Genomic DNA, 25,018 nt, shown 5'->3' with positions numbered 1-25,018 from the left:
GAGGTTGGCCGTTGCTACTTCTTCTTTTTCTTTTAGCATAAAGTGTACACTGATTTTCTTGTGAGGGACGGTGGCCGTTAATTTTTTTCTTCTTTTTAACCATCTCAAGGCAACTTTTGTATCGACATCTTCCTTTACAACCCTGCTTTTTCTTAAGACCCTTAACACTTGTGGTTGTAATGTCCTCTAATAAATGTTGTTGAGAATCTTCAATTTGACAAATATCAGATTTTTTTCTGAATATATCTTCAATCTTTCCACTCAACTCCTTATAATTTTCCAATGCTAACATGTATGCTTCTTCACATTCAACCACCCAACTAATAAGCTTGACATACAAAGGGCACAAAGACTTATATCGAGTTGTGACTTTCAAATTAGTGTCTGTTATGATATCATGTCCATTGAAGTCTTGCGCACTCTCATTTTTTGCTTCTTTTGTCCATCTCTTAAGGATGTATTTTTCTAGAAGTACTTTAATATCCATAACATCAAGAATTTTTAAAGCATGACTACACAAAATCCCACACCTTTCAAACTTCCTACAACTACATGAAACATTGTTTTCCAATGAATTCCATATGACTCTACGATCTTTAGGCTTCCCATATATTGAGACTACATATTCATGAGACGAGTCTCTTTCACCATGCTCTTTAACAAAAGCTCCTTGAAACTCTTCATATTGCTTTTGAAATTTCAAAAATAATTGAGAAATGTATGTATATGCTGCTTGCATCAACATAGGTGATGCAATCTTAACTCTTGGTAACTTTTGCCTCAAGTTGTACTCTGCTTGCAACTCTTTGTAGCGTTTAGCATCGAGTAACCTTTCAAAATGTGTGAAGAATTTTACAATATCATAATCTGACTGTAAATAATCCTTTAGATCAGAGTTCAAACTTTCACTCAATTGTGTGGAAGCCATTCTTGCAGAAAATGACATCTTCACATATGCTTTTGCCCATTTTTCTTTCAATTCAAACAAATGTTGTAGCCAAGAATTGTCACATACATTGTACTTACGAAGCATAGAATCCCAAGCACTGAATAACACTTCTTCCTCTTCATAAATTTTAAAACATGCACTAAAATCAATTCTAAAGCCACCCTCACCTCTTAATAAATGACCAATATGTTTCATAGCATTTTGCATTAAATGCCACTTACAAAGTCGATGATAGGTACTTGGCATTACCATTGAGATAGCTTTTGCCATTGCTGGATCTTGATAAGTAAATATTGTCTTTGGTTTCTTACCTGACATTGCTTTAAAGAAAGTTTCAAACAACCATTTAAATGACTATATGGTCTCGTCATAAAGAAGTGCAGCACCAAAGATAGCAGTCTCTCTGTGATGATTAAACCCAACAAACATTGCAAGTGGTTGATACTCCTTGTTAGTCCTATATGTCGTATCGAAAAAAACTACATCACCAAATAAATTATAATCAACAATCATTTGGGCATCTGCCCAAAAAATATTTGTTATCTACTCTGCAGCATCTAATTGTACAGCATTATAAAAGGAAGGATTATCTCATTTTTGCTTTTGGAAGTATCTCAATAAACTTTCTGCCTCCCCATATTTTAGCTCTCGTTGTCGTTTGTTATGAAGATAATTCTTCTGATATTGTTTGGTGTAACCAAGAGCATCTTTTCCACCAACTTGCCTACCCATGAACTCATAGGAATCCTTCAATTGTATACCACTATCATCTACCAAATCAATTTCCAATGCTACTGCTTCCGAAATATTTCATTGTGATGGCATCATGTGAGCACATTGTGGAATATGGAGAGCATGATTATGATTGAGCTCAATACTATGAATGCAATATTTTTGTTTTTCTTTATCATATCGAATTATCATATGTGCTTTGCAGCCTGTCCTTGTTTCAGCTTGCTCGTATCTTTTTTGTCTATCTCTCTTGCATTGGGCTCGAAGTCCCTCTTTACAACACACGAATTTTTTTGAAGTCACCAAGCCATCTACTTTTCTTTTATTATACCACTCTCTTCGAATACTAAATCTATAGTTCCTACCATACTCATTATAGAAGTCGTATGCCCCTTGTTCAGAATCAAACTCAAGTCCAAGCTTTGGTGTATGATCTATAACCAAAGTTTGATCATTATTGTTGATTATCTCTTCCATATATATTACTGTCTGTGAAAAATTAAAATAAGTGCCCAAACTTTTAGATTCACATCAAGTCCTTGAAAGTGACAACTATTTATCCAAAAGAAAATTTAAAAGTGATTGAAAACAACAAAAACTCTGTCAACACGTTAGAAAGACATTGGTAAAAACAAACTACAAAAATATAGTCGGTAAAAAGGGCAAGCACAAGCGACAAGAAAACCAAATAATGGCTTTATCGTAGAGATTGGAAGACCAAACTGGATTTAAGGAAATAATATGCAGAGTAAAAATGGAAGAACCTTAAAGAGATCAACTCAAATCTAAGGAAAACAAATAAAATGAAAAGACTTTGAACAGAGCAAAAAATTAGATTTACATTTATAAATAAAAGAGTGAAAAGTGCAGAAAAAAGGAGATTTACACTTACCAATATCTCAAGTTTTTGCTGCTTGTTCTTCTCCGTGCAAGCAAGTAGTTTATCAGAAAGGAAAAATAATTTTTATGAATGCATGTCAAACGAGTTCGGCTAAGAAAAATAATAAATATATATATGGAACACTGGCCAATGTATCTAAACTTTTCACATTCTCATGCCAAAAAGAAATATATCTAAACGAGCAAGTAATTTGAGAACCTTTACACAATGTCGATTTACTTAACAGGAGATTTCATGTTCTAAAAGTAACAGGACCCAAGCTGAACCCTTTGAAAAATACCTTCCCTCTAAGTAGAAGAAACATGTTGGACAAAAAGCATTACATGTGTTCGATGCGAAGCTATTTAAAAGGTGATGCATGCTACGGTCACATGGGAGCATTTTACGGGTACGGTACACGCAAGATTTTTCTTTTGCATGTGCTCCGTAAAATACTCCCCAAATATTTATCATTTGCATTATTAAAAGATGTCTCGGCGCACTCAACCTATTAAAAGTACAAGCAAAAAGGTAAAAATATGTTACAACAAATTATATATGCTCTCAGTCAATATAATGAAAATGTAATTATATTAACAAAGTAAAAGAGCTCATCGAAGATTCTTGTGTATTCCAAAATATGAGAATATTGTGTATCTGACAATTAAAACTAAGTAAAATACAATGTATTTATACGATATATAGACAAATAATTAACCTTAGAGTACATCTAAGATATAACTAACACGTGTAAAATACACTTGATACCCCCTTCAAGATGGAGAGTAAATAAAATGAACTCCAATTTTGGTGATCAAGTGTTGAAACTGTTTATGGCCAAAAGCTCTGGTAAGAACATCAACAAGTTGGTATTGAGATGCAAGGTGAAATGTCTTAATGACTTTAGCTTGAATCTTGTCATGGATGAAGTGGCATTCTAGCTCAATATGTTTTGTCTGTTCATGAAAAACTAGATTGGCAGGATTAATTTGCAAGGCAACCTGACTATCACAAAATAATTAAGCACTGTGAGAATGAGAGATACCAAACCAAAGAGAAGGGTAAGAAGCCAAACAATTTCACAAGTAGTAAATGCCATTGAATGAAATTCAGCTTCACAGGAAGAGCAAAAAACTATTCGTTGCTTCATGGTTTTGCAGAATCATCACCAAGAAACACACAATATCCGCTTGTAGATCGACGACTGTCAGGATAAGAAGGTCAATCTGAATCTGCGAAAGCTTTAATGGTTAATGAATTTGTAGCTGCAAATAAAAGACCATGACCTGGAATACTCTTTACATATTGTAAAATTCAATAAGCTGTTGTCAAATGAGGATGTCTAGGTTAAGCCGTGTACTGATCAACTAAGTCTATGAACTGAGTAAGACAAATTAGGCCGTGAAATTGTAAGGTATAAAAGCCTACTAGTAAGTCTACGAAAAACTTTAGGATCTAGTAACAAGTCCCCATCTTCTTTGTTAAGTTTGACATTCTACTCCATGGGAAAAAAGATAGGTTTAACTGCAAGAAAACAAGCATCTTGGAGGATCTCAAGAGCATACTTTCTTTGGCATAGGGAGATGTCATCTAATGATCTAGCTACTTCTAAGCCAAGAAAGTACTTGAGTTAACCAAGATCCTTAAGCTTGAATTATCGTCAAGTAAAGATTTCAAATGCTTCACAAATTGTAAATAATTGCTAGCTATCAAATATTATCAGCATAAACAAGAAGAGTAGTAAAAGAGTGACCATGTGACTTGGTAAAAAGGAAGCAATAAGCTTTTGATTTTATGGATCCCAACTCAAGAAGAGCAATAGAAAACTTTGAAAACTATTGATGGGAGGAGGCTTGTTTCAGACCATAAAGTGACTTATTAAGTTTGCAAACTTTGGACCTCCTTTAATATGGAAACCAAGAGGTAATTTCATGTACACCTTTTCCAATAAAACTTCGTGCAAAAAGGTATGATTGACATCAAGTTGGATATATGCCAATTCTGGACAACAACAATAGCCAACATAGTTTGATAGTCGTCATTTTGACTATTGGTAAAAGGTTTCCAAATAATCTAAACCTTCTATTTGGATATAACTCTTGGCAAGCAGCCTTATCTTGTATCGTTCTATAGAGCCATCAACATGATACTTAATTTTATAAACCCATTTACAGCCTATGGGTTTATTGTAAGGAGGCAAAGAGGTAACAATTATTTTTTTCCTAGGATGTAATCTTAGCAGACATAGAATCTCTTCAATGAGAGTGTTGGACTACTTGATGATAAAACTCATGTTCAATATCAAAAGTATTGAATAAGGCAAATGACTTATGATTAGAAGATAAACGATCATAACAGAGAAAGTTAGGGATGCCATACTTAGTGCTTGAATGAAGAGAAGAATGAGGACCTGTTGAAAGATATGATGTTGAGTGTGCAGAAGAAGAGTTACTATAAAAATTCTACAATTAACCAGGAGCTCCTCTGATTCTATTTGATTGCCGAGGGAGTATTGGTGATGAAACAATATTTTTAGAATCAGTGGTATGATGAAGGACATCAGTAGGTAGAGAATGATTTTCAAGAGAAGTATGAGCTGGTGAAGAAACTGTTGAAGACACAGAAAAGAATCTAATGTTGAAGATTCAATAGGAAATGGGAGACATGTTTGAAGAATTAGACTTGGGAGGAAAAGAATTTCAAAGTTTGAAAGGAAAGACATGTTCATGAAAGTAGATACAAAATACTAATCTGTGTTGATATCAAGAAGTTTATAACTTTTAATACCCAAAGGGTATACAAGGAAAACACATGTACCAGCCTTGGAATCAAACTTTGTGCGAGATCTTCATATGGTAGAAGCAAAACACAAACAACCAAAGGTCCTTAAGTAAGCATAAGAAGGAAAAGAATGAAACAATAGCTCAAAAGGAGATTTGTGTTTGAAGATAGGGGTAGGCAACCTATTAATCATGTAAGTGGTTGTTAAAACAGCATAACCCCAAAATTTAATAGGCATGTGAGATTGGAACATTAAGGCTCATGCTATGTTAAGGATGTGTTGATGTTTTCTCTCCGACACAGAATTCTATTGTGGAGTTTCAACACAGTTGTATTGATGAATGACACCTTTGGAATTTAGAAATGTGGAAAGTGAGAATTATGTGTCATGATCAGTACATTTTTTTTTTTTGGGGTATGGAATTGAGTTTTGACTAACTTCAAGAAATGTTTAACAAGAATGGACACTTAAGATTTACATTTGAAAACATAAACCCAAGTGGCACGAGTTGAATCATCAACAATAGTCAAGAAAAATATGTAACCTTGAATAGTAGGAATGAAGAATGGTCCTCAAACATTACAATGAATAAGATCAAATGGAAAGGGAGAAAAGTGATGGTTACTAGGAAAAGTTAATTTTTTTTGTTTGGCTTGTGGACAAATTGTACATGGAGTATCAGGTACAACCAATTCAGGAACAAATTTATTCAAAAACAACATCCTTGAAAAAGAAGGATGGCTTAATCTATTATGCCAAAGCTCAAACAAGGAGCATTTGGAGGATGCAAAACATGCAGGTAAAAGTAAAGCATTAACAAAACTAGAAACTGCAGTATATGAAACAGGAAAAATTGTAATTAAGAAAAAAAAGAAAAAAAGAGCCTAGTTGCTGTAGGATGTAAAGTCCTCCTTGTTGTCTACCCACTCTAATCAACCTCTAGTGGATCAAGTTATGAATGAGATACAGATTAGAGGAAAATAAAAAATAACAAGTGAGTGATTTAGTGAGGTTGCTTCTAGAAATCAACTTGAAATAAATGAAGGAACACAAAGAAAATCATGAAGAATAAGATGCTCAAAAATATCAATAGTACCAATATGTGTAATAGACACGGATTAAACATTAGGAAGTTTGATAGATGTATCAATAACAAAAGTGATGGAAGAAAAAAATCTATGGAACCATATGATCAGTGGCTCCTATATTAAGAATCCAACAATTAGGATCAAACAATTTAGATTTAGCATAAGAAAAAATAGAATGAATATTATGACATAAATGAGGAGGTAAAAAATACTAGAGAAATGACAGGATGTTGAAGCTACGGCATTAACAACATGAGAGGAATCATCAGAACTGTTTAGTGAGTGAATTATGGATAAAAATTGTTGATATTGAGCCTCAATTAGAAAAAATGAGATGAAACCAAGGAAGCGTTGTCACTGAGAACAACTTGATTGGCCATATACTATTGTCTTGGCTTTGGCTTGTATCCCAATGGAAATCCATGCAATTTATAACACTTCCCAACAACATGACCAATGATTCCACAATGTTTACACTTTGATAAGTCCTTCTTGGAGAAGAATTTAACAGATTTGGAGTTATTAGATTTAGTAACGAAGGCATGTGAGTCAATAGAGGGAAAGGGATTAATTGAGTTTTCTCTATGTTGCTCTGCTTGTAAAACAAGAGAAAACCCTTGTTAAGAGATGGTGGAGGCTCCATTAACAAGATCTGAGCCCTTGCTGAAGAAAAATATTCAATTAATCTCGAAAAGGATTGTAAAATGTGTTCTCATTGAACATAGGAGTTCAAAGTATTCACAGCTCCCCAAGAACAAGCTGGAATAGGTTTGTAATTCACCAACTCATCCCAAAGAACTTTCAAGCTAGTAAACTAAGCATGCACCGAAAGTTGTCCTTGAGAGAGGGTGGATTTGAATTTCTATAACTGAAAAGTCTGAGGAATGTTCTTCTGAGAGAAACATTCCTTAAGATCGGTCCAGAACTCATACGTAGTAGTGATATTCAAAACACTAGTAGAATTATTAAGCAAAACAAAGTTAAGCAACCAAGAAATTACCATATTATTACAGTGTAACTATGCAGAAAGAAGAGGATTGGTTGGATATGAAGGCTTCAGAATCGAACGATCGACACACCCTAACTTGTTCTTTGCCAAGAGAGCCATGGTCAAAGATCAAGACCATGTGTAATAGTTATTGTTGATTAAGAGCTATGTAACTAGGATGACACTGAGATTTTCACTTCGATGAAGAAAGAACGAGTAGTTAGAATTGTAATATCCTGGCCCATAACTTGGCCCAGGCTACAAAAATCTTAGCCCTTTTGGTGAATGAATTTAAGTATGGGATATCTTCTTCTTTTCATGTTTGTCCCAACCTCACACGACGGTTTCTACTCCCTCTTCCCTTCCCCAATATTTTCACCCCTTCTCATGCCATTTCAGATTTGCACCCCCCAAGATTTCCCCAACCGTTTTTCCCTTCCGTTACCCATGTCCTTATTTCTCTCAAATGCTCTCCCTCATTTTTATCCCTTTCCCTGTTCTCAAATCAACCTTGCTGCTCCTCAAGTTTCCATAGCCAACCACCTAGCCCGTATACAAACAACTCGGCACTTAGAGAAAGGAACCAACAATGCAGCCTCTCATCAAGGCCAAAACTCCCCAAGCCGCCTGCCTCCAGTTCAGGAAAACACCTCCCAACACAAAACGCTGCAACCACGGCTCCTCCATCCACAATGAAGAACCACTACCGGAAGTCCATTTAGAGAAATTGTAAACTGCCCTCCAACAACCTTTCTCCATCACATCACTGAACACATCAGAGATCATCGCCCTCAACTTTGCAAGAGACCCCTATTTTCCATACTCAAAAATTGAACAACAAGCATGCATGGATGCGATACTCCAATTTACCACCATGCAGTCAACTGCCTCCTCCTTTTGACCCCCATGCAGTCATCGAGATACTCCCGATGCATCACCCAGAACAACCATGCCCAACTAGGTGCAACCGTGAGCCACCATCACGCAATATCTCCACCCCTCTCGGTAACACAACTCTCCCTCTTTCTACTTGATTATCTCTTCTCAGGGTGCACTGCCGTTGTGCTCCACTATAGACCTCAGCTTACCCAGCAGTGAGCCCCTCCCTACCTCTCTCACTGTGAACTTCCTTTCTCCCCACGCCGTGTTCTCTCATTCTCTCTTGAAGTCTCTCTCTCTCTCTCTCTCTCTCTCTCTCTCTTCCATAGTGACCTTCCGCCTCTACCAGTAGCGACATCGTAGACATCCACCTAGGCCACCGCTACATAGCTCTCAATAAGCATACACATTCCCTACCATTGGAGTCCATTTCATGGTGGGGGAAGGGTAATGTTTACTCATGCATGTTAGCCTTAACTTGGGGTAATTATGTCGTTACCCTTAATTTTAAGATGAGCTTGACGACTTGGGTTGGTTTTGGGCTTGTTTGTGTTTTTGAGTGGGGTTTTGTTAATGGGAATAGGTTTAATATTTTTTTCAAGTGGGCACTATTTTATTTCATAATATTCTTGAAATTTTTATGATTTGTTTACAAAAATTATTTAAGTGATTTTTAAATTGTTATTAAGTAAATATTTTTACAAACTTATTTTTAGAAGTAAACAGTAACTGTGTAATTAGGTTTTTAGAAGTAAACAAACTTATTTAATGGATATTGATTAATTTTGGAAAGTGATGAGATATTAGGGTTAGGAGAAGTTTAATTAGGTTTTGGGGAATTAAAATAGGATATTTCAACATTTCAAGTTTATATATTGAAATACATGTTCGATTGAAAATTTACAAAGGTTACATGACTATTTTTATAGATGACAAGTAATATTTGTTTAGCATTACTGAGGAAAACTTTTGGAAAACTAAGAAGTTCAAGTAAGCGGGGTATCTATGCTAGATTTGCATAAAAAAGAAATGAAATGAGGTTGGTTTATAAAAATGTGCATATTATGTTTTGAAAAGAGAACGTGAAAATACCTCAATTATGTGTTCTGCATTCACTCATGAAATCTATATGAAAGAGAAAATACTTTTTGACATGAAAAGTATAGACATGAGCAATATTTGACATGTTATGAAATGTAAAAAAAAGTGAATATGATATTTGATTTTTGTTCATGTGGTATGAAATGCTTTGAATCTATTATTGTTCATTTGAAAATAATATGAATGTGTTCAACACGTGATTTTATATGATATGAATATGAAAAACCTTTGGCATACTTAAATATTTTTATTCTGATTTTGAATATGGTTCTTATATGAATATATTGGTTCACGTGATATGGTTGATACCAACATGATATTATATGATATGAGTGCATCCACTTTGAAAGTAAAGTGGTCTTTAATTTATGTTTTCTTTTATGTGTATACACTTGGGGCCCTGAAATTGAAAAATAGAAAGTTTCACAATATGATATTGCCTGGTTTGGCCACTAAAGATAGTACAACCCAACCAAGGGGGTTAAACAATGTATATAATACGATAGATACGATATGATATAATAAGATGAGAATATTCAGTTAAGTTATGCCAAAATGTTTTTGAATATGAACGGCTGGTTTTTTCAAAATATTAAAAGATTGAAATATCACTATGTTTATTCTGATAATATGTTTTGAGATCTGAATATGAAAATGAAATTTTTTTGTTTCTTGCATATGAAACTTTATGAAAAGGCACAAGTTGTACACACTAATATATGTGCTTTGCTTACTAAGTTGTTAATGACTCACCCATTATCTTCACAATATTGTTTAGATGATTTTGGATATTTCAAATGAGGATCAAATTATGAAGCATTGGGTGAGATGATTTGAGAATGGTGGTTTAAGTTTAGAGAGTTTCTATATGTGTATTGACAAAGCTTATTAAGAAATTTTATTGTGTTTTGATAACTTAGCATTTTGGGAAATTTATTATATTGAGAAAATTAATTTAAATCAAAATTTCTTTATGATATTAGGAATTTAGAGTTTATAATTATATTGTTGAAATGTGAGTTTAAGTGATAGGAATTAAATCTTTGACCCCTGTGGGACTAGGGCGTTATAAGAATCATAAGAGAGATTATATTAGGTTGATTTGGTGCCATGGAAGGGTAAAGCAACTTATACCATAACAAAGTAAAATACCTAGAAGATTCTTGTGCATATATCACAATTAAAAGTAAAATACAATGGATTTATACTATGGACAAATAATTAACCCTAGAGTACATCTAAGATACAACTTACACGTGTAAAATACACTTGATAAATAACAATAGCAAAAGTAATGATAATAAAAATAAGAAATGTTATTCTTTATTCTAAATTTCTTCATATAAAAAAATTATGATTGAGAATGACAAAAACTATGTAAAAAAGAAAATTCTCAATATTAATGATAATAATAGAATATTTAAGAAATTTAGATGACAATTAAAAAGTTATAACAACAAAACTAAAGCGTGTTTTTGAATGATTTTGCTGGGAAAGATAAATAAGAAGTAAAATGACAAGTTATATATAGGTTCTTATTTTATTATAATTAAATAAGAGGTTAAACCACAATATCACTCAAAATTTATAATAAAATGAAGCAATTTATCTCCATTCAAATTTTTATTATTTAAAGAAATTACTGGCTTACCATGGGAGGATCGAGTTGTTGTGAAAAACGATGATAGAAAAATAGAAGATAAATGAGAAGAATAAACAAACAATTAATCACACGACACAAATTTAATGTGCATCGTCAACATGCATACATTCACAGAGTTGCAGATGATTTTATTATGCTAAGGAATCATAAAATATAATTTTGGGTAAAATTTTACTATTTAGAGCTAGCTATAGTGTTCATGAAGTACATATTTATAATATCACACTGATTCGCTCGACTTTCCCTCAAGTGACCTATCGATTGAGGCTCAAACAAACTGGTGTCTAAGTTTTGTTTGAGCTACTTATCGCCCAATTATTGAGCGAACTTTCTATTTGGTGCTAAGCTTCAGCTTTGGCCAATAGGCCCAAGCTTGCCCTCGATGGCCTAAACCTCATTGAAAATCTCCAAATTAAAAACTATAATGCATCCTTATTGATTCAGGTCATCAAATTGAGTTGACACACCAACAAACCAGGCTCTACAAACCCAACACCAGTGCCCATGGTTGCCGATGTTGGGTCCATGGCATTAGTAGTACTCATGGTTATCAAATTATTTGTGTAACAAAACTTGGCGCCATAGGTGTTTCGATGGATCTTTATGGTATAATGCTTCTTTAAATACGGCACCCACTACCCATTAACTTTGTTAATTAGGTTAATTATTTTTCCTTCTTCATAAGTTTCTTAATTATGAATGGTTCACAAAATCATTTCAAGAACAAATTGAGTCAAAATGTACGAATCATCATCCATTTGCATGCATGCATGCTATATAAGTTCATAAAATGACCGATCAACTAGAGCACATATGGAATTACAAAACTTAATTAGCAGCAAACATTTACAAAGCATATATGTTTGCCATTTGCATTTACCCAAACATGACAATGTTTTCATGCGCCATGTACGTCATGTGCATACAAAAAATGTTCTGATCTAACCAGTTGTTTTTCATTATTTTTTTTTTTATGGAAACAAACTCCATTTCATTCAATGAATTGAAATTACAACTGTGACTTATCAATACAGGAAAATCCAGACTATAAGCCAAACTACGCATCTGCTCTGGGGTATCCCCACACATATAGTGGCAGGCATTATCTTAACTTCTCAATAACTCTATCCTAACAGAGAGAGAGTGCTCTATATAAACAGAACTGAATAGCCCCCTCCATCCTTCTAGGGAGGCAGAGTATGGGACACTACTACTATGAATACCAAGTCCAATAGCCTATTTCTATATTATTAATAACAAAACAACAAAAACTCAATTACAAAAAATAAAAATAAAAAGAAAAAGAAAAAAAAAAAGAGCCACAAGCATCGGCATGAGCCCAGACGGCACGAAAACCCAGCACGCGTGCAGACCACCAGAGCCTTCACTGCAGAGGCTGGCCATACGACCACCAGCCATAACATCGCCCGCCATTCTCGACTAGCTCTTGCCCCAGATTGCATCCGATCTAGTAGCTCATCACCTCACTCAAGACTAAACATGTAAAGAAAGAACAGAAACACTCCAGAATCAGAGGAAAAAACCACAAAATTAACGGCAGTGGTGGGTACAAGACACGCTGGAGGAAAGTCGATGGTCAATCTTTGAAGTCCCAAAGTTAGAGGTCCCAAAGAAGCCAAGCATTGTGTCGACAGAATGCTCCTCGGTGGCGTGTGAGGGCCACGCACCGACGATCTTTGAAACTTCCTCCCACTTGTGTGGGCTAAGCTCCACTTCGAATGGTGCATGCCCGTTCGGTGGTCTTGAAGATCGGCGGCTAGGTAGCATCCAGGTGGGGCACATATTGATGGTTGGTAGCTGGAAAGACCCAATCGGCGATCCTCTCTTATTTGTCTAAAAAAACATAAAACAAAACTAAAAAACACTACACAGAAAGGAGAAACTACATAGGAAAATGGAGGGGGAAGGAAAGGGAGGGGGAGCCAAAGCTCCCACCCCCTTTAGCCTGATTTGGAACTTGGGAGAGTTTAGAGAGAAGGGACAGAGTTTTTAGGAGGGGGGACCACCGACCAACGTTCATGAATTGTGAAGACTGTTTTTCATTATTTTCTGAGTTAGAAATTAAACACTACATGAAAACATCACTTATTCTCAAAGTTTATATATTCTTAACACTCCCCTCATGTACTTTGGGCTAGACTCTCATTCAATAGGTAGAGTCGAAACATAAAATATTTAACTAAATGGGGTAATGTACTGTAGAATCAGTACATATTAAAACTTATTAAGAACTATAATCTGATACCATATGAAATCACAACTTATCTGAAAATTTTAAACTGATAGCTAGATAGAGCTAAATTTAATTATTTATATTATATTCTTAATATACTCAACTTCCCTTTTCCTTCATTTTTTTTATTTTTTTTTATTTTTCTTTTTATAGAAGAAACAAGTCAGCGCGCAGTTGCAATGGAATGCACTCGCTAAAGTTATATTATGTGTTGGTAGTTTTTTTTTTTTGGGCTTTGCTAGATACAGTCAGTATGCAGTCGGCTGTACGGAATGAATAAAAAAAATTATAAAAAAATTATTTTATATTCAGGGGACCTACATGAATAAAATAAAGTTATAAAAATAATTTTTTTTTTTCATATAGGTCCCGTATTAATTCACTTTTTTCTCCACGACTGCACGCCGACTTCATTTGCCGACTGCAAAAAGTATTTCTCTTTTTTTTTTTTTAGCAAGAGCCGCGCCGTTCAATATAAATGCGAAAACTCATTCTTTATCAATGACACTAAGCGACCATAAACGGACGATTGTTGCGAGACAGAACAACGTCCAAAAAGAGAAATCTAGTCCAACATTACTTTAATGCATATGACAAACGATTCTTCTTTTATAAGAAAACATGAAATGGAGAAAGGGACATTAGAGAGTTGCCTTATAGCTTCGGCGTGGCACCTTCGTAAAGGTAGCATGTATAAGATCAAAATATAGAGGAAATTGCACTGCAGCAAAAAAAGTTACTGGCAGGCACGTTGCTGCATACACTGCAAATGCTACATACTTAAGCTTATTCTGTACCACAAAGAAATGTCCCGAGCAGAACGAAATCAACACCGCAGCTATGGAAACAAACAGCGACGTTAAACCTATCAAAAGCTTCCTAGGCAGGTCCTTTCCGAAATCTCTCTCCTGGTGTCGTGATGTTAAGATAGAGAGAAACATGACCAAGGCCGTGACCGAGAAGCAGAGCGCAACAAGTGATGAGATGGCAAAGAGGTGGAATGCGGGTCTATTTTCCAGCGTTGGAATGCCGGTATCCTCCTTGACGCCTCCAGGCACTGTGGTGGAGGTGGCGAAGGCCACAGTGGCAATGAGTGCTGCGACGAGAGAGTAGGATTGGGAGGTGTTGGTTAACCACTCACCACCTTTCTTAACAAGGTTCTTGTGAGTTTTGATGAACACGTCCTCAGGGGTTTTTCCCCTCTTGTTGTATCGGGGAACGAAGTTGGAGGGAATGGACGTAGTCACAAACTGCATGAAGCCAAGCAATTAGTACGTTTTATAAGTCTCCGTGTGTGTATGTACATGTGTGTATTCGATTCTTCTATGTGTACGTACCTCATACCACTTCATCTCCCATTGCATTTGCAAGGCTTCCCCAGGAATTAGCCAAGGCTTATAGGCTGCAAGCTTTGCCGCGAGATGAAAGGCACTATTCCCTTTCTTATCCACTACACGAAACACGCTGTCTCTATTCATGATATTTCTTTGCAGCAAGAGTTTAAATATATGGGGTTGCCTGTTCTCTACTGCCAACAGCACTGCATTCTTGTTATCTTCATTCACGTCGTGTATGGCAACCGGAACCAATTCCAGAATTTTCTCCACAATTTCGGCAACACCATTTCTAGCCGCGATTAATATTACAGTCTCATTTTTTGTCATTATTTTCTTCCCTGCTAAATATTAACGCGAAAGTTTAGTACTGTAACAACAACCTGCAACAACATTTACTTTTGGAAACAATTTCCCTCTTATCTCATCCCATTTCATTTACTTCACAACCATCATTGGAATAGAAACACTTTTAACTAATAATTACAATTTTTTCAAACTAATCGTTACAATTTTCTTAAACTTTCAAATATAAAATAAAAAACAATTCAATATTTTCAAATCTCAAAATAAAAATAATATTAAAAGTTATATTCTAACAATATTTAACTTATAATATTTTTTATTCAACATCTTCTCTCTCATTTTTTGAAACCCAATAAATACTTAATTCAAACTATCTCAATTTTATTCACAAATCATTTTACTATTAATATTAATAAAATTCTCATCTTTCCAAGGCCCCCTTAACAAATCTTAGATCAAGAGACTAGTCTTTATTGGAAATTAGGACGTACTTACCATCCCCAACGGACTGATCTTTATTATTCCCCCCGGTAGAATTGGTTTGCTGGCTGCTAGCTTCATGTTTCGTTCCTGTGCCACCGCTAATTATTCCTGCCACCCCTTCTAATTTTTTTTTACAAGGAAATTAGGTTAATCCAAAAATATATATATATATACAATTAATATAGCTGATCATTAAGTATAAGTCTACTTAATTAAGGGAAGACGCAGAGTTGTCGCAGACAGAGATCAAACTGATGATCTTTTTTTTTTTTTTTTTGATAACCAAACTGATGATCTTCTTGAAAGAGAGATCAATAAATGATTGTGATATGAATGGATTATAATTAGCACCTGCATTATCAACTAGAACAAGCTGCAGTTGCTACTAATTACAGAACGTGCATGATGTCCTTTATAAGCAGGGAAAAAGTTAGATCTCATGTAATTGGGAACTTAATTTGTACGCATATATATCAGTAAGAACTATATATGAGTGATCGTAGATCGTTAATATACCTTCTCTGTTCTCAGCCTCAGAATCATGAGCATCAATCGCATCTAATGGGTTTGTTTCCTGATCTTCTTTTCTGGATGTATCTAATTTGGCTTTATCTGACTGTAGTGAGGGCTTCTTCCCAGCGTGATAAAATTCGGACATTTTAACACCCTTTAAAAGTTTGTTCATGATCTGAATCGACATTATGTGCTGCCGTTTCTCCTTGTATATCTTCTTTATAGTGGGAATTCCTTATTAACGTCGTAAAGACAGAAAACACTTTAAAATATAAGAAATTTAAAAAATTAATAATAATGCTATTTTATAAAAGTATAATATATTATATATATACGCTGATCATCAAAGGACCAAAAAAAAAAAAAAAAAAACAGGTACTTAATATATAGTTAAGATCTAGACTCGTATTGTTAATTTTCTTTTGATATTTAAATTTTGAATTTCAAATTTCATGATTTTTAGGATATCAATTACGAACATGTGGAAAAGTAAGTTTTTTTGTAAGTATTTTTTTTAAAGTACATTTAGCATTTTTGATAATAATTTGTATGTGTGTAAGATTTTCTTTAATTTGTTGCTTATAAAAGGGTACGAAATGCATTAATTATTTCCAAAATCTTTGTGTGAGCATTCCATTAATAGCTAGAAGTACGTAATTCTACAGATCACACACCTCCTCCAAGAACGATCAACACTATCCTGTTTGCAAGCTTGAGAAAATTGCAGCAAACCTCATAATTAGCTGGAAAAAATCGACGGTTCCAAGCTTCAGTACTGGTAGCTTTGGTTTCTGCAGAAGATAAAAGTAATTTATTTATCATGTATCTACTATATAGTTCTATAAATAATACTATTATAAAAAGAAAATAATTTTATAACCGTTCACGTACGCAATATTGTTACTTGATGTTTTAGTATAGATTATCAGTTTTTTATAATTATAAAATATATAGATTTGATCATGAAATTATAATAATATCAATTAATTGACCATTTCTCGTGCCAAAATAACAAATTTATGTTTTCTACGTACCATATCATATGCATTAACTTGTAACTCAACAGTTTTAGTGTACTCGCAAACAGTCATGAGAATAGTATATATGTGTTAATGCTTGCCTTGATTCCCTGCGTGTGTTTGAGGGTTCTCTTCATCGGTCTGTGCTCCAACATTTATTCCCATTGCGAGTCGTACTTCATGAGGAGAAACAAGAGGTTCGGTCAGTACTAGCCCGTGCGATATATATTGTAAATTAACTATAAGAAACTTAATTACCAGATAGGAAAAGAGAAAAGAACAATGATCATCAGTTACATACAAAATGTAAAGAAATTCCAAAACAATCGATAGAAGTCGTTGCATGTTCTGTAGTTCTCGGGATAACTATGGGCCGGAAGTCTTTCTATCGGTTGCATAGAGCGCTGGAAAGAATGATCGTCCTGTTCCATCACGGTCTTGTGCTCGTCAACATATATGCCTTTCAGAGTAACAACGACGGATAAGATGAATGATTAATATAATCCGACATTGATAATAGTAATAATAATGATAATAATAACTATATACGACAAAAACATATATTTATATATATATTTAAGAAATGTTTTAGCCATAATTTATAGATTTCACAGAAATAAATTCATAAACTCATGATGTACCGGCTTGATGTGGTACGTCAGATTGTAAAATTATTTTTATTATAAAATACATCTAATGTGTCACTTGATGTTAGATGCATTAATTTATAAATTAGTGTTGGTTTGCATACTTTTATACATATATGTGTGTGAGAACTGTTACAAACACAAAGAGATTACACAAAATAAACCTATAAATTAATATGGTTTCATGGAATCTGTTAAATATACTTTATAATAAAAGTAACTTTACAATCTGACATAACACATCAAGCCACATCAGTCTGTAGATTTTTTTTTTTTGTATAATTCTTTTGTGGCTAAAGTATTTTCCTATATATATATATTTGAGTACTTGGTGATACGTAGATGAAAAATTCTAGTCATTATTCTCATATATATATATATATATATATATTACACAAAGTATATAAATTTTTAATTTTTAATTTTTTTCTCTTATTAAATGTGTTGGGTATGGATTATAAGTAGAAGAGCTCATTTAATTTAGAAATAATAAAATCAATAAAATTAATAATAATTTAAAATAAACTGTGTGATACTGTGTGAGAATGGTCATGGGTAGGAAACTCTATGTACATACCATGATAAATCATTCGTTCGAAAACTCCAAGGCGGCTGCCGCTTGGGAAAGCCGAAGGCTTCTCCGCTAGTAGATGGAGAGGTGTGATTCCATTCTCATTCACAGCGTTTACCAGTACTTCCTTATACAACTCAATTATTCGCAATGCCAAATCTGTCGATCGACACGTAAAAAATGAAGCATTAATTCCATCTCTATCCATCCTAATTAATGTAATATTTATTAATTAATACGAATATTTAGTTCATAATCTACATAAAAATAGGTATGTAAAATACATCCTCTATTTAATTGACATTAAAAAATTTAATATTTTCAAAACAACAGATCTTGTCTTATTAATGAAATTGAGGAGGTATTTAAATAGAATTTTCTAATATTACTCACCAAAATGGTCTCCAGATATGGCGCAGTGAAGAATCGTGTCACCAGTATGCGTATTCCTGGAACAACTGTAACGCGCGTCCGATGGACACAAATCGTAAAGGCATTGGAAGGCTTGTTGTTTACCGAATAGCACTGCCGTGAAAAGAGGAGTCTCTCCCTCATGGTTACGTTCTCCGATCAATGTATTATCAACACTTGCTATGCACTTACACATTGCCTCATTCCCCATTAGTGCAGCGATATGGAGAGCGGTGTTCTCTCTCTCATTTTTAACTCTTAGTAGCATTTCGTGATTTGGCTGTTCAACGATAATAGATGTGAGTTTTCGGACCGTCTCCTCTTGGCCGCTGGAGACAGCTAGGTGTAACAGTGTGTCCTCCAACCTGGTGATTCCGGCCACCAGAGACCATGGGTTTTCCGTACATATATCGACGACTTCACCCCATTTCCCTTTCATGGCCTTTTCGAACAATACGTTCCCCAATTCTAGATTCGTTAGATCATCTGTCATTGTCGGATCCATTGTTCCCGATCTCTTTTCTAATTCTAAGTATACGACTACTATTCTTGAGCTAGGATCAAGCTAGGGACCAGACAGAATTGATATATATATGTGGATAGCATGCATGCACGCATGCAGCCGATGACATGATTTCAGGTACCGTGCAGGTGGGTACCGTGTGTTGATTTATACTCAAGAAATTCCTGTGCTGCTCACACTTTCAAACCAGCGCTTTGTTTGATATGGTTGATTCAGAGTGACGTTGTTTTACAAAAAATATCTTCCATTTAAACAATTTATTAGAAATAAATAAAAATTTTAAAAAATGGTTTTCTTTTATCATACTCCATGAGATAGGCCCCGCAAGACTTGCATACCAAAGCAAGGTATCTTCCACGTACTTGCTTTTCACACCGTACGTAATTCTACCTCTTCTTTTCTTCCCTTCCCTAAATTAAGACAGGAACGATAGTCTGATCACTTTTTTAAAAGAGAGGCAAAGGAATATATGTCTTATATTATATGGCTCTTTTGATTATTTTTTCTCTAACATACTAATTTATGGTTCTTCATCCTTTTTTTAATTAACTTTTTGTTGTAGTTCACTTTTTTAATGAGTTCTTACCCAATTATTTGTTCGTTATACATATATATTTATATATATATATATTTGCACACACTTAAATATATCATGCCAATTATGGTTAATATTTAGAAAATTTTATCCAAAGGAGATAGAAAATTATAATCCTATATATATATATATATATATATATATATGCAAATTGAAGGGAAAATAATTCTACCAAAGAGGTCGTCATAAAAAGATTTGGGGGCTGTTTCTGAAAAACGCCTTCCACTTCATCGAAAGAACATGTAAGAAGAAAAGCATTATGTTAAGATCCTCGCACACGCAAACTATTTTAAGTATTAAAAGCGGAAAAAGAGAAAAACACAAGTGTTCAGAAAAGTTTATGCTCCCCGCGAAAGTATATATAAAGAAAAATGATAGACTACCAACCACTTAACAATTTGTTTACAACTTTAGATTAAAATAATATATTTTTTAAATTTTAATTTGACTTTGGTTTTGATTTGATGGATTTAAATATTAAAAAAATATTATATTATCAAGAGTGGTAAATAAATGGTGAATGATTTGTAAGGGTACTATCACTTCTCATATATAAACAGTACTAATAATAACATCTACTATAATAATAATAATAATAATAATAACAACGTGTAATTAATGTTATTCATCGTTGTTAGATTTTTTCATCATCTGTCATATAATTCATAATGATATGAAACACTTCAAACTAGGTTGTTCATTTATATTTTTTACTATAAAACTATTTAAATGTACTACATCAACAAATATGACTGAAAATATTAAAATATAATTAAGATAGAGAAGATGTACGTAAAATCAACATATTCTTTTGGATCTTCTAAATGATGTTAAAATTATCTATAGGTTCTCTTATTATTATTATTATTATTATTATTATTATTATTATTATTATTATTATTATTATTATTATTATTATTTTAAATAAAAAGAGTAGGATGGGATAATTGGAGGTTGTTTTCATATTCGACACAACCATACTAGGCTACTAGCATCGTATTTGCTGAAAATTTGGTAGGAGCTGAAGGCTAGACTCTAGAAGCTACAAACGCTCCCTCGAGTTTGGTTTAAGCATTAACTTAAAGCTTAATCCCACTAAAAGTTTCAATTAGGCATCGTTTGATTTTACAGATAGTCTCAACTCATCTCATCTTAACATCCAAACATTATTCATATACAAACATTTTTTAATTTCAAATTTTTAACTTTTCAACTTTTTCATCTGATCATTACCTAATCATTACAATTGTTCAAACTTACAAAAAAAACACAAAATAATTCAACTTTTACAATGGCAATTGTAATGTGTTGTGTAATATTGCTTGTAGTCTTAAATAACCACTTGAAGGTGTCTGTGTTGCATCTGTATCAAGTAGTATACTATGGTATTTAAGAATGAGAGGGCAAGAGGGAAAAGGACACGAGTCTGAGGGCTACTATTTGGCCCTAGCAACCGGGTAGCTAGGGCCCCCGCCCTTGCATAGGCAGGGGCGAGCTTGGTCACTTGGCCCAAACCCCATCCCACAGGGTAGGTGACTCTATCCTGATATCATGAGGAGGACTAGCCTACTAGCTTGATGGCGACAGAGAACGAAGGAGCAATTAGCAGATTGAAAAGACTAGAGAGAAGTTAGAACGAGAGAGGTTCTTACTTGAGGGTTGAGAGTGGAGATTGAGTGACGGCGATGCTGATGGCAACTATGTAATGCCAACTAAAGCTAGAAGAGACTTGAAGTAGAGAGCATCAAAGGGATTCGAGAGACGGAGAGAGGAGGAAATGGGGATAGATTTAGGTTATACATACTTGCTCTAAATGACGTCATTTAGGGAGAAGGACTACCTAAACAATGTCATTTTGATATATATATATATATATATAAATGAAAAAATATATATATATATATATATGATACATATATGCAAGTAGGTGGGTGGTGATCCACACTCAGACCTTGCTTGCATACTAAATTTTATTTAAAGTAAAATCTGCTTGCTTGTTTGCTTGATGTAAGAGCTGAGCAAGGGTGTCGGATGGGCCAAGTGTGGGTGCTTGCCCAACACCCCTATGTGGCACAAGTTTATTTCATTAAAGTTTTGTACGTGGTTTCTTCAACCTAAAGTGGAGAGAACATTGTATTTACTCTGTTTTGACCAAACTTTCAAATTGAGCTAGCTATAACTTAAAGTCACAATTAAGGGGTTAACTATTCATTGAACTAAGCTCGATGATTACAAATATGCAAGACTTTGTGAGACCAACCTAGTTAGAATAAAGTAGCCATAATTTCTTATGCTAACATTGGATTAAGGAGAACTTGGAGGCACTGGAAAGAAGACTTAATTCTATATGAATTCATGTTTTATGAAGATATTCAATATCTAATACTTACAAAGTTAAAATAGGTCAAAAGAAAAACTAGACAAAGAAGTTGCTTGACCTTTGCTCAAGTGAAAAATTGAACAAAGAGTTCACTTGCATTAGTTTTGACATTGGCTCAAGCAAAAATAATGTGAAACATGATTTCACTTGGATTTCAAGTCTCTAATGACCTAAAGAAGTCCTACCTATATGTAGGTTATTATGTATGACTTCAAGGGTAAAGAAAGGCCCTAACTGCTCCTGTTTTATCTTCATTGAGAGAAAACTATGATCACGTATTGAATCGTCAAGATAATCTCTCCTTGATTATTTTCATTATACCAAATCACAGAAATGCCTATGATCACACAAATGCTCACAGTTACAAAATTGCCTCAAGATAACTTTCGTTATACCAAACCTCAAAAATGTCTATAGTCATTGAAGTTGCAGTTTAAAGCAAAATAAGTTCTTACATCAAGTTGATCCATATAAAAAAGACTAGAGGTTTAACACTGGAGTCACTATGTGGTAGGAGGCAAATCAGTCATTTGGTGGGATCCCTTTGTGATCCATATAAGTTCTTACATCAAGTTGATCCATATAAAAAAGATTGACATGGCACACTAGCACTGAGCCACGTCAATATGTAGGAACCCTTTGTGTCTCCAACAACTCTCAAATATTCAAGTTGCTTAAGGTCTCGTTTAGTTACATAGATGAGATGTGATTAAAAATTTATAAATAATAATATGATAGTTTGTAAATAGTAATGAAATAATTTGAATTAAGATGTTTTATGGGATTTTAGGACAAGAGAGAGAAAAGCTACATAAAGATATTGTTAGAATATAATTCTTTTAGTATTATTTTTGTTTTTGGATATGAAAAAGTTAAATTTTTTATTGTGTTTGTTTGAAAGTATGGAAAAGTTGTAATAATTAGATGAAAAAATCAAAAATTTGAGAATTTGAAATTAAAAAATATTTATATTTGAATGATGTTTAGATGTTAAGATGAGACAAGATGAGTTGAGACAATCAATGAAACCAAATAAGGCCTAAAACTAAAGAAATGATGAGGTTTATATAAGACAGAACATAAAGCAAGGGAGGGGGCATAGACTAAAAGAGGGAGAACGAGAGAAAGAAATGGGACTTTTAGACAAAAGAGGAGATTGGACTTTGAGGCCTAGGACCTAGAGGCCCATCTTCTTCTTTCTTTTTCATCCTCTAAAAGGAACTTCAATGGAGGATGGTCATCTTGATTAAGAGATCAAAACCAACTGAACCACTAATTGTGTGAATGGAGGAATAAGATTAAAGAGAAATTTACAGAAGAAAATAAATAAGTATCAGATAGAGAAGAAATTGTGAGAAGAGGTGTAGTGAATATATTATCGTTCAATAAGATGGAAGAGAAAATAACATAAGAAATTTAGATGGCCACTATTTACTTATATATAGGTAACTACTGTAGCTCATAATTAGATGACTTATACTTGACTATTCCAATGCACACTGATTTTTCTTCATCTTGGGCATATTTTAGATAGTGCAAGCATATGGCTAAGTCAATGTCAGTACTATTAGACAGATCTCCAACCAAATGCTCTTTATAAAGTAATTGAATCTTTTTGGGAAAAGAAATATTTTAGCAACAAAGAAATCTCATAAAAATAAACTCACAAAATGGTATGACTTGATATACTACGTTAGATTGTAAAGTTATTTTACATCCCTCATTTCCTTGTATTTTTAATTAGTTATTTTACTAATTATTTTTTGGGTTCCTTTATTTTAAATTGGTTATTATTATTATGGTATTTTATCGTTATTACTGTCTGAGTTGTGCAAATTATTTTAATGAGTCTTTTCTCATTATTATTTATTATCTAATATTTATTGGTTTTTTATTTCAAATTATTTTATTGTTGGGTTTTACTATTGTTTTTTACTTAGTTACTGTGTTTTTATCTAATTTAAATTATCGTTTTAAATCATTTCCGTTGGATCAATTTTAAGACCTCGAGATGAAGGGCTTATATCTAATTTCCTTTCCCTTTTTCTTTTTCCTTTTTTTTTTTTTTTTTTTTTTTTTTTTGTTCCTTTCCTCTCTTTCTCTTCTTTTTCTTCCTCCTTCATCCCGCACCTCTCTCTTTCTTTTTCTCTCCTCCATGCTTCCAGCCCCTCTCCTCCAGCCCTACCGTCGTGCACTATCCACCTCATAAATTCACCCTCACGCCAGCAACCTAGCCTCTAACTTGCCGCCGTCCTCCCCCACACACACATCAAACCTATTCGGTTTCTCCACCCCAGCACTATCGTGGCATAACCTCTCATTGCCAACTATTCTCCCCTTAACCAGTGACCACCTAGCAGCTTAACCCAGCCACCCGCAGCCCTGTTCAGCCCCTCTCGAAGCCACTTTCTCTCACATGGATTGGCTTTTCACAACTTAATCCACAGCCCACGCTGCCACCCATGGCACCAAGTCGCCACCATCAACTCCACCGACCTCCATACGCCCCTTCATGGCCAATCCAAGTCTCTCTTACCTCCCATTCAAATTTTTCAGTTTTGAAACCCACGACCATCATTGAAAACACTGCTTTGCCGCTGCTACGCCATTTTTGGTGTCACCTTTGATCTTCCAGAGTTGCCTTTCGTCGTTGTAAGTAATTTTCTAATGGATTTTCTTGAGATTTAAATATATTTTTACACTAATATATTTTCTGTAGTCTGATTGGTTATGACAGGCCTTGGGTTTCAGAAGTGTTGGAAAACTTATTGTACTTGTTGTCGAATATGGTTTTTGGGCTGGATTGGAGGATGGGTTTATTTGTAGAGTTAGTTTGTGGATTTGTGCACTTGAATTTGTGATTGGTGTATTTTATCTAATGTGTGATATGCCATAACATCATATATACTGTTTGCATGTA

At 34.1% G+C, this 25,018-nt stretch overlaps 1 protein-coding gene across 4 annotated transcripts; it reads right to left on the bottom strand.

Annotated features, from left to right (window-relative positions):
• Positions 1–13,907: 13,907 nt before the first annotated feature.
• Positions 13,908–19,335, bottom strand: LOC122318187. 4 transcript variants are annotated; one of them, XM_043135376.1, is made up of 9 exons: positions 18,583–19,335; positions 18,196–18,348; positions 17,273–17,431; positions 17,073–17,147; positions 16,627–16,743; positions 15,956–16,186; positions 15,452–15,559; positions 14,654–14,994; positions 13,908–14,566 (listed from the first exon to the last, which is right to left on the bottom strand). In XM_043135376.1, exons 1-9 carry the CDS (start codon positions 19,103–19,105, stop codon positions 13,958–13,960), a joined length of 2,316 nt encoding a protein of 771 aa, XP_042991310.1. In that variant the 5' UTR covers positions 19,106–19,335; the 3' UTR covers positions 13,908–13,957. The 4 variants fall into 4 exon arrangements, with proteins under 4 accessions (XP_042991310.1, XP_042991311.1, XP_042991312.1 ...); XM_043135377.1 differs by having other exon boundaries at positions 14,654–14,991; XM_043135378.1 differs by having other exon boundaries at positions 15,452–15,556.
• Between the last annotated feature and the right edge of the window lie 5,683 nt (positions 19,336–25,018).

This window comes from Carya illinoinensis, chromosome 8 (assembly GCF_018687715.1).
Source record: "Carya illinoinensis cultivar Pawnee chromosome 8, C.illinoinensisPawnee_v1, whole genome shotgun sequence".
Lineage (NCBI taxonomy): Eukaryota > Viridiplantae > Streptophyta > Magnoliopsida > Fagales > Juglandaceae > Carya > Carya illinoinensis.
Note: the sequence above shows the minus strand (reverse complement) of the source record. Positions and strands in the feature narration are given on the sequence as shown.

Excerpts from the sequence above, each read along its gene's own strand:
- LOC122318187 (XM_043135376.1), bottom strand. The coding sequence starts at position 19,105 with ATGGATCCGACAATGACAGATGATCTAACGAATCTAGAATTGGGGAAC. Across the intron at positions 18,349-18,582 it reads CATATCTGGAGACCATTTTG|ATTTGGCATTGCGAATAATT; the intron begins GTGAGTAATATT and ends GTCGATCGACAG. Across the intron at positions 17,432-18,195 it reads CGAACGAATGATTTATCATG|GCATATATGTTGACGAGCAC; the intron begins GTATGTACATAG and ends TTACTCTGAAAG.